At 42.4% G+C, this 12,296-nt stretch overlaps 1 protein-coding gene across 2 annotated transcripts in view; it reads left to right on the forward strand.

The window, feature by feature from the left end:
* The window catches only part of prdm5 (PR domain containing 5), a 30,923-nt gene extending 23,874 nt beyond the window's left edge, over positions 1–7,049 (forward strand). The window contains exons 15-16 of one of the 2 annotated variants that reach the window (XM_046392367.1): positions 2,802–2,906; positions 5,094–7,049. In XM_046392367.1, the coding sequence (XP_046248323.1) occupies positions 2,802–2,906; positions 5,094–5,258 (270 nt within the window). In that variant the 3' untranslated portion in view covers positions 5,259–7,049. The remainder of the gene's footprint in view (positions 1–2,801; positions 2,907–5,093) is intronic. The other variant, XM_046392368.1, reaches the window with a different exon arrangement.
* Positions 7,050–12,296: the final 5,247 nt, after the last annotated feature.

Raw genomic sequence — 12,296 nt, forward strand, 5'->3', positions numbered from 1 at the left:
ATAATGGAGATATCCTGCCCAGGTCGACGTTTCTCGGTAGAAACAGCCAGGTATAATTTTCTTGTGAGTTGCTGATTAAACTGACTGATGTTTTGTTCCTAATGTTCCCAGATCTGCCTTTGCTCACAGCGCTCTGAAATATGGGCTGAACAGTTACAAACAGCAGAGCCAGATGAAGTCACTGTTGAGAAAAACAAATGTCATTTGGCAGAAGGAGCTGCAGCTCGCTGTTAATGTACAGACGATTATTTGAGATGAGTGAGTTTGGAGTCAGTGTGTTTATACCACAAACCACATCAGCGGCAAAGTAAAAAGGAACACGTTTGATGTCGATATGAACTGTTGACATTTTGGGTATCAAAAGATTTTTTTTCTGATATTGTTTTGATGTGTGATGCAAATGGATGTGGCTGTATGTTGTATGATTACAAATGCACTTTCCGTGTAAAGGGTTCTGAAGGAAGGCTGTTTCATGTTTTTGATGAAGACGCCTTAAAACTTAGAGAACTTTTCTTTCCATGACTAAATAGCCGTGAACTAATAGTAGAACCGTTGTCACTTCAAAAAGTAATGATTTGTTGATGTTGGATGCTGATTACTGTGTTGTATGCGTGTGTGTGTGTGTGTGTGTGTGTGTGTGTGTGTGTCGGCGGGTGGGGTGATTGGGGTGGGAACACCCTCACTCTGACATCGTTTTAAACCTTTTCTTATATTGTTCACAATGTTTATGAAGTTTAAAGTTAAGATGCTGTCGGCCTGTCGTGCTCAGCTTACCTAATACAGGCAGCATACACACAGTTCTGCTGCAGGACTACAAATGTCGTGTGCAGATAGAGACGGTAATCAGCGCCAGTGCTGCACTTTCTGTCCTCCATGCATTGACACTGTAGGTAAAAGAAAAGGCTTCGCTGAATGTAATTACGTGCATCTGTATCTTTACCAAACCACATCACCTGTTTGCGGCTCAAAAATAAAAATCTTTCTATTCTTTCTACTTATCCTAATCTTATTTACTTATCAATATATTTATTTTATTTAATAATATTGCTTATTGGAGTTATTTCTGGGACAGTGTATGTTGTCCAACACATTCATGTTGATTTCTAACTGCACCCTGGGGGCTAATAGAGCATGCTCACTTCCTGTTGGCATGCTGCTTTACAAATACCAACATATTTAACCTGACACATGAGACGTGATGCATTTTGGAGTAAATAAACCAAACTCCATCCATGCATTCGAGAGTGGTCAGATTCAGAGGAAAGATCAGGTCAAAGGTCACAGGGTGAACAGCTGCTGAAGAGGGAAGGTCACCAGGTACAGATGTTAGATGTTACCGGGGTCATAATGATGCATTCTGGGTACACCACATCAACTAAGTCCATCCATGTGTTTTGTGACCTTTGAGCTTTGACCCCTCATAGATTTTCTTTCTTTGTCATATAGGGACCATTGATGCTGTATGGAAAAAGAAGTGATTCTTGTTAAAGCAGAAGATTTAAGTGGAAATTTGCATTACACAGATCATCAGAGTGTGAGGCGGATTTCTCACACACACTCGCTGCCTTATTTCCATTCCTCCCCTTCATTCAGTCACATGCACACAAACAGCTGCATACTTAAACACGCGCACATGCGGTGAACCTGATCTTTACCTCCTTTTGTATCCTGTGTCACTGGGCACTCCTTGCCCCGCCCACATGATAGCGCCTTTCCCAGGACCCTTACTTCCTGCATTCACCCTGTTCCCATGACAACTAAGCTTTAAATGGGTAGAGCCTTTGCTATCAGCCAGACTTGTCAAAAACAGCTTCCACAAGAGTGACACTGGGAACCAGCTTCAGCTATCTCCACGCTTCTCACTTCTCATCAAGTCTTCTGGGTGTCACTGCTGTTTCCCCTCAGACTGTAAGACGACACACCTACTCGTCAAGGCTGTCCACCCTGCTGTACATGCACACACACATAGTTGGAGGAGTTTTTTTGTAAAAACACACCCACAGTGAGATAGCTGCTTTGACTGACACTGAGACAGGCCTCCAAAAGGAGCAGAGGAAATGTTCTTTGGTAAACTGATGAGGTGTGGAGACAGAGGAGTGATATTCTACAGCCCCACAGTGCCAGCGCTCTGATATATGTTCAAAGGGGTTTTCTGTGTCGTGTTTTCCTGACTCTTTTGAGGAATCCATGTGTTTTTGATGGCCCCTACGCCGGTCATTTCCTCCTTGCTGCAGGAGCTGTACAGTTTTTCATTTCAGATCTTCATAAACTCAGAGGGGAACACACTGGGGTGTGAAGGGAGGAGGAGCGAGGGAGAGGCTATCAGTGTGTGAATGTGAATGTGTGTGTTTTCCACTGGGCTGTGTGTGTGTGTGTTTTTGTTTTTGTTTTTTTTCTGTGTGTGTGTGTGTGTGCGTGTTTTACTTACCTTGTGGAGATAATCTGTTTGCACAGTTACACATGGGGACTCACCTGCTTTATGGGGACAAAATTCAGGTCTACATAATGTAAGTGGCTTAATTTTAGTGTGAAGACTTGGTTTAGGTTAGGTTTAGACAAGTAATGGTTATGGTTAGAGTAAGCCTTCAAGAAATGAATCAATCCCATAGGGCATGAAAACTGTGTGTATGTGTGTGTGCATGCACTTGTGTGTGTGTACACCATAATGTACACAAATCCCTCTCCAGGTTTTGTCCATATGTGACCAAGTGGGGGACAAATTATTTCATGTATTTTTTCGCTGCACACTGGCAGATCAAGTGCCCGCTTTAAATCCTGTGTGTATGTATGTGTCACCGCAGGAGAAGCCGTATAAATGCAGCGAGTGCAACAAGGCCTTCAGCCAGAAAAGAGGACTGGACGAGCACATGAGGACCCACACGGGAGAGAAACCTTTCCAATGTGATGTGAGTGTCCGACCGCATCCACTCTACTTCTAAACCAACTACTGCCTACCCCTTATGTGTTTGTCCGTGTGTATATGTGATGGGGGAGGGGGGCTCAAGTAAGAGGCAGATAGTAATCTTCCTTCTCTGGAGGGGCCAAGCAGACTGATCTCACATAAACACATTGTGAGGATCAGAGGGAGAAATTACTCTCTGCTTATAATACTGCAGGAGTGATGATTATTCTCAGGGACTGGGGAGGGAACAAACCTTTTGAATGGTGTGTTTTATTGCCATTTCTGAAAACAGAGAGCAGTTTACTCCATATTTTCTGGTTTTTGTTTAGAAAGTCACAGGTAATTTATTAATTCAAATCCAGTGAAATTAATTCTCAAAACCTTTAATGTGATGGATAAATATGAAGCCCAACGATCTGGGGACACAATACACCTGTCAAACAGAATTAGAATGACTTTTTTGTATTATTGGAGTAGAATTGAATGTGCATGCTAAAAACAGTCTAATCTGATCACACAGGCATGTATCATGCATGTATCATGCCTGTGTGATCTGATGTGGCATGACACACGTATTTTTTAGATTCGGTGAGACTTTCCGAGGGTCTCATCAGTTTCCATCATGGCTCAGTGTCCATAAATCTGCTTAGAAGTTCTGCTAAAAAAAATGAGAAACATTTTAACACAGACACAGTTTTCTTTATTATAACAGTAATCTAGTGCTAGTTGTCTGTGCATCCTTAGATGGATAATAGTTAATTCATCAGACTTATAATGGTGCAGACTTAATCCTTTACTCTTAACTTTTTTCATGTTGTACCCTGTTGAAAACCTGAAGACAAGAAAACTGAAACCATTTTAAAATCGGGGGCGGGGGGGCGTTATTATAACTCAAGTGTTCAAATATCTTTTAATTCTTTGAAGACCATCAACAAATAATGTTACAGCTATTCCATCATTCAACTCTGGATTGTCACATTCTCATTTGAGATGTAATACCATAAAAACCCTCAATCCGAAACACTGGCTTGAGTTCTAAACCCAGAAAATGCATCCATACTTGCAGAGATGGTCTACAGGTCACGCAGGCCTACTAGCTGTTGTTTGAGACTACAGAATCAGTATCCTATTCATTGTCAATGAAGCATCAGCAGAAACTGTCTCTCAGCGGCAGCCAACATTCATCTGGGTTCTTTTTCCCAGCTGTGGAAGAGCGATTTTCATGTAAATAATTCTATGCTAAACTATTAAAGATAATAGAAATAACATGTGGATTTTATTTTGGGGTGGAGTCAGACAAAAGGATCGCACAGTTCAGGGAACATTTTCCAGACGAGCTGGAGGGGCTCTGTAAGCAGCGTCTGTCATAACAGCATTAAAAATGTTGTAGAAGCATCCAGTAACATCTGGGTTACGATGAGACGAGGAGGCCCCGCTCTCATCAGCTCAGTTCCACCGTCTAAAATTCTTAATAATTTACTGACACTGGATCAGATTTGTAGATTGTTTGAAAGATATTTAATTCCAGTTGAACAGTAAAGCCAGAACATGATAGCACATCAATACGAGTTTTCAAGTTGCCTCAAAAATAATGATAGACTACAGTTATAAACATTGAGCCACTCAGGAGCAAACAATAGCTGGAAAGCAAAAATGTTTAGACTGGCGGCTTACTAACACGACAGAAATCTCCTTATTTGTGACTTAACCAAAAATGACTTTATTCATATCTTTCTGTTTTTTGCCATTTATCCACAGATGTGAACTGTCTGTGATATTTTCTGGATGTAATTCATGGCACTGAAGTTCTCCACAGATGGAGTGAGGAGGACACATGCTGTGATTCTTGAAGCAGTCTGTTAAACTGCAGCTGAACACCAGCCAGTGGCGGATTATCATGATTGATAGAGGACGATGGAGTCATTTGTACAGTGTAAAATGGCTCATTTATGATGGATGTTAAGTTGCATGCATTCCCTCTCGCTACTGGTGGGGGGAAAAAAAAGATTTCTGTCGCCATGGACCGCTGTGTGTGATTTACAAATCATTCTCTGTGTCTCCGGCTGCGACTGTTTATAGACTTAACTCTGCAGAGATCAGAAAAAAAAAGGCAAATGAAAACTCATATGAAGTGTGTCTATTTGCTTTAATTCTAACTATTAAAATCCTGTATTGTGTATGTTTTTTTTAGGTGTGTGACCTGTCATTCAGCTTGAAGAAGATGCTCAGCAGGCATAAGCTCACACACAACCCTAACCGGCCCATGGCAGAGTGCCAGCTGTGCCATAAGAAGTTCACCAGGAACGACTACCTCAAAGTACATATGGAGAATGTCCACGGGGAAACAGAGAGCTAGAGTCAATTATGGAACCACTGGTTGAACGAAAATGTTATCTGATTCCCCAGATTAAGTTCATTCTCCTGCTTCATGCTAGCAGCGTGGCCTATACATACTGTATACGCAGATGGATAGATAGCAGAAAGGTTATGGCTATTGAAGATACATACATGTAGACAATGGAAAACGTTTTGGCGACTGTTTTTAAAATTGAAACATGGGCTTTACATTTGTAATTCTGTTATCATATTGTTTAGATATTGTTCTGTATATCTGCAGAAACAAAATCACAGATATGTTTGCGCTCCCTCCAGAGCTGCCATCGTGCCTGCTCTGTCGAACTTCTAACCAGTGTTACCGTTCATACTGTTCCAGCCTGACCTCTACCACTGTAACGTTTACTGACCAACTGTCTGAACACCTTACTGTACACCTGTGGCCAGCTGCCATGTGAACACTTTTGACCAAAGACCTTTTAGTGCACTTTTTCTTTGTTTACTAACTAACTACATCTATTTTGCCTGCACACTTTCTACATGTTCACACCCTCCTGTTACATTTGACACCTGCTCTTTTGGTGTCCAAACACATTTCATAATCAAGCTCTGTTGAGCCCCAGAGCATACATCAAAACCATGTTGCTCTATTTATTATTTCAAAACAACAGGCATTAAAACAGGATGGCCGAACAGGAGGTGAAGAAGTGGAGCTCTGAAAACAGTAATCCAACCAGCTACAAAATGTGAAACAGCTCACAGACAAAGGTTTTAATTTACATGGTAGCCAGAGAGTGCAAACATGACGTCCTCTGTCTTTCATGCTCCTTTTTCTGATCTACGAGGGCCCTCATTTTTAAAAGTTCAGAATTGCCCCGAGAAAAATGGCTGAACGTTGTCATGAAAGATTCCCATGCCAGAGTTTGCCTGCAAAATTAGATTTTTAGGTATAAACGTTTAAATTGTTGGAGTGACATTACTAAGCTTAGATGAATGAGTTCAGCCTTTCCTTCCTTTCTTGTTTCCTTTTGGTGCTGAAAGTGTTACTGTTGCTGTGTCCCAAACTGTATTAGGGACAGTAAGAAAATCCGATGTACTGTGTGTCTGTTGACTTCTCTTAATGATTCTCTTTTTGAGTATGTTTGCATATGAATGGCCTAGGGCTATTGTGCCTTACAGTGTGTTTACGTTGTTCTCTCTTAAACCTTGTTCAATACAGTATTTCATGTATTTCAACTGAAGTACAGTTCTGTCTTTTATTTCCAAACATATTTACATCCTGATTTACCGTCCCTTTGATTACCGCACATTTTCCTGCTGTTTGTTCTGCATCAGCAGGCTGTGAATTGTCACTTCACACTTTTGTATTTTGAAATGTATAAAACCTCATCACCTACCAAACATCCATTTCCTCTGCTCATTCTAATTATGTGTTTGTGAACTGTTGACATTGGAGGGGGGTGGTGCGAGGAAACGCTTTGAGAGTTGATTAAAAGTGTTCTGTTCTCGTTGTTAATCTAACCCCTATTCTTGGGTTGGCAGTCTGCTGGGAGCGAAGGCTAATTAAGGCTCCTTTTTTTTTCTGAGGCCACAGTCACCACTCGCCTGATCTGTAAAGCCACACGCTAAAGGGTGCCTCTGATGGTTTCTTTCTGTGGATGCGGGAACTTTTTCTCACGTCCGTCCCCTGCAGAGGCTCTCTGGTATCTCAGAACTGAACTCTGTGAGAACCTCGTGAGCGGTGAAGTGGGAGAGCTGTGAGTCCTTCTCATCATCGCTCTGTGAAGTTTGTCAAACGGAATGCTGCTCAGACTCAATAAATCCCACCATGTGTGGTTTTGGCTTCCTAAAAACACATAACTGTTACAGTGTGTCGATCTTGACATCTCTGAGTGTGTGCTGTTTGTTTAACAATTAACCAATTACTGGTATTCATGTTAGATCGTATTTTGGCTCCATTGCTCACAGCAAAGAAATCACAATCTGCAGGACGACTCCAGGCTCCTATCAGCCTCAGCCGGGTTTCCCAGGGAACATAGTGAGCGACGACTCCGAGATCACATGTGGCTGGGTCAACCTGCTCTTCCTTTGGAGCTCGGTTCACCGCGTGGCCATGCAGGGCGTAGCTCGAGTTAACCTAGTGGCCCACGCTGCCCGCTGAGCTCGTGCTGCCCTCCGCCTGCTTGTTAGTGGCAAGGCCTCCAGCCCGTACTGACGCACTATCAAATACGGTGGCATTTATGTTGCTTCTTGTAAACAGTAGTAGTGGTAGTAGAAGGGATTTCCAATTGCGTATTATTGTCTGCCACATGTCTCTCCTAAACTGGCTGACAGGTCAGACTGGGTGTTGCGATGTTCCTGCTTTTGATTATCACTCTTCTCTCTGCCTGTCACCGTCCATGTCTTTGGTTTTCCATTTTCGTCTTACAACCTTTGATTTTCTCATGGGACTTTCCCAGTGATCCAGTGATCTTGTCTTCCACTTCAGTCAATTTTTTTCCCCCCACGCGTGCATCCCTGCCTGCATGTGTCTCTCCCTTCCTGCTGGGTGTATCATGCCAAAGCTCCTAGTCAATGTGTTTCTAATTACATGTTTTTACTGGAAGCCCCAGTTTCCTGTGTTGCCTCCCCATTTGTGAGTGTGGCCAGACTGGGCCCCGACCAGCGTCCACGGAGCCGAACGCCAGCCCTGCCCACTGCTCAGGAGTATCATTACCACGCCGGCTGGGGTTTATGGCAAACCGCTGTCACGTTAGGAATGACACGGACACGCTTGTCTGACCTCTGTGTTTGGCCAGCGTTGTCACAGCAACAGGCAGCCTTCCCCTGCACTATCCTTAACCAGAGTAATGTGGAATGTGTGTGCCCAGCTAAGAGTGCCATGCTGAGGAATTTTAATACGAGTGGGCAGGGTGTGTTTGGGCACTCTGGGTCACCCTTTCACCAGTGATGGATGTTCCCTTAAAGCCACATCTCCATAGAAACAGACTGTGGTACCTAAAAAGCCTGAAAACCAGTGAAAGGTCAAATGCTTGACACAAGGCCATAGGGCTTTAGTCAAAAAACTTGCTTGTCTGAGGACAACACACACACACACACACACGCACACACACACACCATTCTCACATATTTCTGTCTTGCTTGCTGATTTACAAGGTGGTTCTAATTTAATCTTCAGACTCCACCCCAGGCAAGAGTGTGGTGTATCAGGTCAGGTAGACAGGGAGTATTTCATTAAGAGGAAATTGGGAGAGGAACTATCATTAAACTGCACCAGTCTCCACACAGCCCAAAACTTGTCATTTCTTTGAAAAAAACAAAAACAAAAAACAAGTATACAGAAGTGACTGTGTGTCCTGTGCGAGGAGACACTTGCCTTCAGCTCTGTGGAGAGTTTTAGCCACATTAAGCTCATTGTTTTGGTTTTATGCTCCACAACCTTACAAATTTTGCTTCAATCTCACTGCTCACAGCTTTATGACACTGTTTCCAGGCAGAGGTACATGTTTTCAGTGAAACTTCTCCTAAAAACTGTTACTACCTCCCAGCACCACACAGCAGACACAATTAACAACTAGTTTGTGAGCACAGCAGGGTATTTAGCAGCTAAAGAGACAGTTATTTCCCTCAGTAGATGGTGGACAACAGACTAAACCTCAGCTTCATAAGGTGTTAATGTTGTGTTCATGGCTTCTTTCTGCTGTCTGCCAAGTGTACAAAGAAACAGCTAATGTTGGTCAGAATGACAATATTATGCCTCAAACCAAAAACTGTTTGCAAAAAAATAAAAAAAATACACTTCTTGTCATTTCACATCAAATTTTGTTTCCCATGTGGAAAAACCCTCCAAATTAAAATAGATGTATATTGATGGGGAAACAGCATGCCCCAGTTGTTTATGTTTGAACTGCCTGCAGGAAATGGAACCACATTTGAAGCTCTGGAGCACAATGGTGCCTTGGACACAGACTCGTGAGAAAGACCAAAGCTCCACAACATACAGAGGCTAAAAGCCTGCCAGGAAACACCCCAGAAGAATGATGGAGGATTGTCTCCTTTTCCCAGTTTTGTCCTCTTTGGGAGGTTAAACCCTGTAAGAATGGCTTAGCCTATGCCAAGTATAGCCTTTAATTGCAATAAATAAGAATGTTGACTTTTCTATCTGTGAAGAAATACAGGACAGGGGAGGCTCATTCTGAAAGCTGGAGGGTTAAAGTCCCGGTCCTCCTCTAGAGCTTTAGTACTGGTCAGTACCAAAATCAGATGAGGTTGGTCATTTCCATTGTTTTACAAGCCTGCAGAGGTTAAAGAAACAATGCTGATGTTTTGCTCAAGTTCATTTGTCACACAAGAAATTCAACTTGGCACAAAACGTACAACAACAACAGCAAATCCAATAAGATTTTGACCTTTGTCAAGGTTCAGCGTGACCTACAATGAGGAAAATGCCTATGATTAGGAGCCAGAAACCAAATTCAACCCCTTCTTTTGATTAGTCTGTGAATATTCGAAAATGCTGTGCGAAAAGCTGCTTCTCTTGCAACCAGGCACCTTTTTCTGTTTCTCTCCTTCCCACCAAGTGCTGCTCTGGGATTTATTGTTAGGTGATTAGTGATGACAGAGAGGACTAAACTGGTCTAGCCAAAACATTTGAGCAAATGTGATGATAGATATGCCATAATTCCTCTCTTTTCTCTTTGGTCAGAGTGTTGCTCATCCTCCCCCTCGCTGTGCTGTTATTGTGTTAGCCCCCATAATCTTGGTGTTTTGGGAGACCTGTGTTACGCACACGGCTCAGTACAAATAACACCAAACTCCTGCTGGGCTGGGGATCCAGGGGTAATGACAGCAAACGTTTCACTGCAAGAACACACACTGAGAGGAGGATTCACCCTGCATAGACTGAAGCAGAGGGAAATTAAATGATTAAACTCTGCTTTAAACCTTTCAAAGTAAATATGAAACAGTGGGTGCATTGGATAGAAGAAAAAACACATTTCAATACACGCGAAATATCTTTATTTTTCATTCATGTTGGTGTATTTGGAACAGCAGTGAGCAATCTGTGGAATTAAATGTAACTGGTGACATAACATTGGCCTTATTGTCCCCACTCATGCTACATTTCTGTTTTGAATTTTGTACCATGTTTGAAATCGAGGCTTGTGTGAGTTCGGAGAAACCAAACACCACAGCGAGGGTCTGGTTCCTGTCAGAGAAGCAGAAGCAACATTGAGATGCACACCTTTCATGTGCCGATTTAGATTTTGGTCCAGCAGTCGAACACACACACTCACTGAGACTCGCACATACACATGCTGCAGAACATGCACAAGGGCGCTAATTTCATGGAGAAAGGCCTCCAGTGTCTGAAAAGTGTGAGGTGGGACTGGGTGTCTGTCTGGGCTCTCTGAATTAGCCACGCTGAACCTGTTAACCCAGACCACACACACAGACAGGCAGACACACACATACGTATGTGCACTGAATGATAATTCCCCTGCCATACAGGGACATCATGCAAGGGGAGTGACTGTTGTCAAAGCTAACAGCTGCTCGGGCCAAAACACATCCATCTTCCACAGGAAGTTATTGGTCAAACAAATGTAATGAACCTGTTGTTCTTGTCTTGTTGACCGTGACTATATCTGTCTCCTCCTCATACACACGCACACACACACACACACAACCCACACAATGTACATACACTGTAAAACAAGCGTACATGTTTGTGTGTTCACTTTCTCTTCCTCACAACAATAGAGCAGAGAGAGAGAGAGTCAAGGCCACAGATCTTTTGTATAAGTCAGTGCTGGTTCACTCCCACACCCATTTGATTTCAGCAGCTCAGCAAAATAAGAATGCCACACAAGGAGTGAAATGTTCAAATAATACTCAGAAAGTAATGTTTGTTTTTGTAATTAACATTAACATTTTAAAATTAGCAAGATGTGAAAAATGCTGACGTAAAGCAATAGCCAAGGCACTATTTAGCTCGAAACATTAGCTTGTTGCAATGATTTTGTGTTTGTCAGTGAAATAATGGTTATGTTTTAGTGGAAAGTAACTAACAATATTCGAAAAATATTTTACTTTTTATATTTCATGTGTAACACTGATATTGACAAGTTATTTTTTTTCCCTGCAAAACTCTTTCATATGGTTTAGACTGACATAAATGCTTCCTCAGCAGGATAATACCACTTGCACTTTATGTAATGTCAGCCGTGTTTTTTTTTTTTTTTTTTCTGGTAATTTGGCGTAGTATCTCTTGCACACCAAACCAGACACACTATACGTGGTCATGAAGTCCTCACACTCTGCAGGTGTTACTGCACCCACGCAGACACATGAGGAGAGCTCAGTCTGTTGTGCTACATATCTGAGAAAAGAAAAAAAACCCAAAAACGATGGCACACATGTACGACATCAGACGATGCTCTGCCTCGCTGCCTCTGGGCTGTCATCAGAAGCAAATGATTTATAGAGGCCCCTGTTCATGTTCACTTGTTGGAGAGCTGATAAAATAAGGAAGTGCACGTACCTGATCCCCCGAGCAATGTTCTGTAAGACATCAGCCTTGATCCCATAACTCCAAGAGCCAGGCCCTGTCATACTGAAGAATGAGTGAGTCTGATCTGGGTTATAGAGTAGTCAGGGCCTTCAGATTCTCATAAATTACAGCCTTGTTATAAATAAAATCCTGTCCACAGAGCGAAACTGGGCAAGAAGTGATGAAATCAAGCTTCTGTTTACGACTATGAAAATGAAGGCAGAATATACTGCAGGAAGCTTTTGTCTGCAGATACAGTACAGTGGTCTTGAATTTTCAAGACAATGCTTGCATAAAAATGAGAACAAAAGTGTTTTTTCTTTCTTGACAATGAAAATAACCCGATAGTGAATGTATGAAGAAAGACCTCATTTACATCCTCAAGTTTCAGCTTGCGTTGGGTCTGAGACAGTTTACCTCCATGTCCTTGAGTGAGTCTTTGATGCACTAACCCTCAGTCTTTGTGCCTCAGTAGCACACAATGATGTTTGTGCAGGACTTTCCGCT

The sequence above is a fragment of the Scatophagus argus genome, chromosome 6 (assembly GCF_020382885.2).
Source record: "Scatophagus argus isolate fScaArg1 chromosome 6, fScaArg1.pri, whole genome shotgun sequence".
Lineage (NCBI taxonomy): Eukaryota > Metazoa > Chordata > Actinopteri > Scatophagidae > Scatophagus > Scatophagus argus.